At 52.4% G+C, this 1,459-nt stretch overlaps 1 protein-coding gene across 1 annotated transcript; it reads right to left on the bottom strand.

Moving 5' to 3' along the window:
- Positions 1-292: 292 nt before the first annotated feature.
- Positions 293-1,225, bottom strand: Tco025E_10212 (solute carrier family 25 (mitochondrial adenine nucleotide translocator), member 4/5/6/31; the record flags this gene model as incomplete). Its single annotated transcript, XM_029376996.1, has 1 exon — positions 293-1,225. One exon carries the CDS (start codon positions 1,223-1,225, stop codon positions 293-295), a length of 933 nt encoding a protein of 310 aa, XP_029223053.1.
- Between the last annotated feature and the right edge of the window lie 234 nt (positions 1,226-1,459).

The raw sequence follows: 1,459 nt of genomic DNA, 5'->3' as shown, positions 1-1,459 counted from the left end.
CCCATGGAAGGGAAGAACGCCACACAAAAAAGCAGCAGCAGAGCGCAAAACCCACGAAGAAAAAATGGGAAGAGCAAAGACCCCTATGATATCGCATCCCCCCTCAGTTTCATTTAATACAAAAGCAAATGTGTTCCATACGCCTTGAAGGAAGTTCGGCACCCATGATGCCGAGATTAACAACATGAAACAATTTCCCACAGTTAATTATTACAGAATATTTCCCTCATTACAGAAAGTAATAATCGAGTCCTAAATTCACACAACATTGTTAACGCCCCTCTCTGTGCTGCTACTTATTCAACTGATCGGCCATGCGCCACCGGATGTACATAGGCTTCAGCGCATCCACGCCGGAGAGCACGCCGGCACCGGCAATGCCACGCAAAATGTTCGCTCCAGCACCACGCATCAGAGAAGCGGCGCCCTCCTGTTTGATGACCTGCATCATGCAGTCCATCGAGCTCTTGTACTTCACGGCGGCGCCGGATGTCATCATCATGCGACGGCGGACGGTGTCCAACGGGTAGGAGAGAAGACCGGCAAAGATTGTCACTGCCCACCCAAGGAAGAAATTCACAATAAACGTGTCCACGGGGAGCATTGGCTGCAGTGTATCGTACAGGCCAAAGTAGAATCCACGATACACCACGATACCCACGCACGAGACCACGAATCCACGGTATAGCCCAACGATACCGTCGCTCTTCCACGTCTTCACGTAGCAGTCCACCAGACCGTTGAACTGACGCTCACCGCCCTTCTTCGCAGACTTCGTGTCATTTGCAAGGCGTGTACGAACGTAGTCCAGAGAGTAGACGAAGCACAGCGAGGCAGCGCCGGCGAGACCGCCAGACGCCATGTTGCCCAGGAACCACTTTACATACCCGTCCTTCTCCTTCTTGAAGTTAAACATGCGCTTAAACGTGTCCTTGAAGGCAAAGTTCAGTGCCTGTGTCGGGAAATAACGGAGAACGTTGGAGAGGTTGCCTCGCCAAAGCGAGTACACGCCCTCCGTCTTCATCGTGCGGACGAAGCAGTCGACCACGCCACTGTACGGCTTGTCCAGGTGCCCCTGCTTCAGCATCTCGCCCTGGTTCTGCACCAGAAGCTTCACCCGCTCGATGGGGGCGGCAACGGTCTTGGAAATACCGGCAGCCACGCCGCCGACCATGAATTCCTCAAGGAATCCAAGCTTGGGAAGTTTTTCGCGCTTCGCCGACATGGTTGTTGGAGCAAGACCTGTGGAAGTAGCTGCAATGGGACATTATTGGCGACGAGAAGGGTGGGAAAAGAAACAAGTGTGTAACCCCATGGAAGGGAAGAACGCCACACAAAAAAGCAGCAGCAGAGCGCAAAACCCACGAAGAAAAATGGGAAGAGCAAAGACCCCTATGATATCGCATCCCCCCTCAGTTTCATTTAATACAAAAGCAAATGTGTTCCATACGCCTTGAAG

This window comes from Trypanosoma conorhini (genome assembly GCF_003719485.1).
Source record: "Trypanosoma conorhini strain 025E chromosome Unknown Tco_14.4_contig_01535, whole genome shotgun sequence".
Lineage (NCBI taxonomy): Eukaryota > Euglenozoa > Kinetoplastea > Trypanosomatida > Trypanosomatidae > Trypanosoma > Trypanosoma conorhini.
The sequence above is the reverse complement of the archived record's forward strand: the minus strand, read 5'-3'. Positions and strand labels throughout refer to the sequence as shown.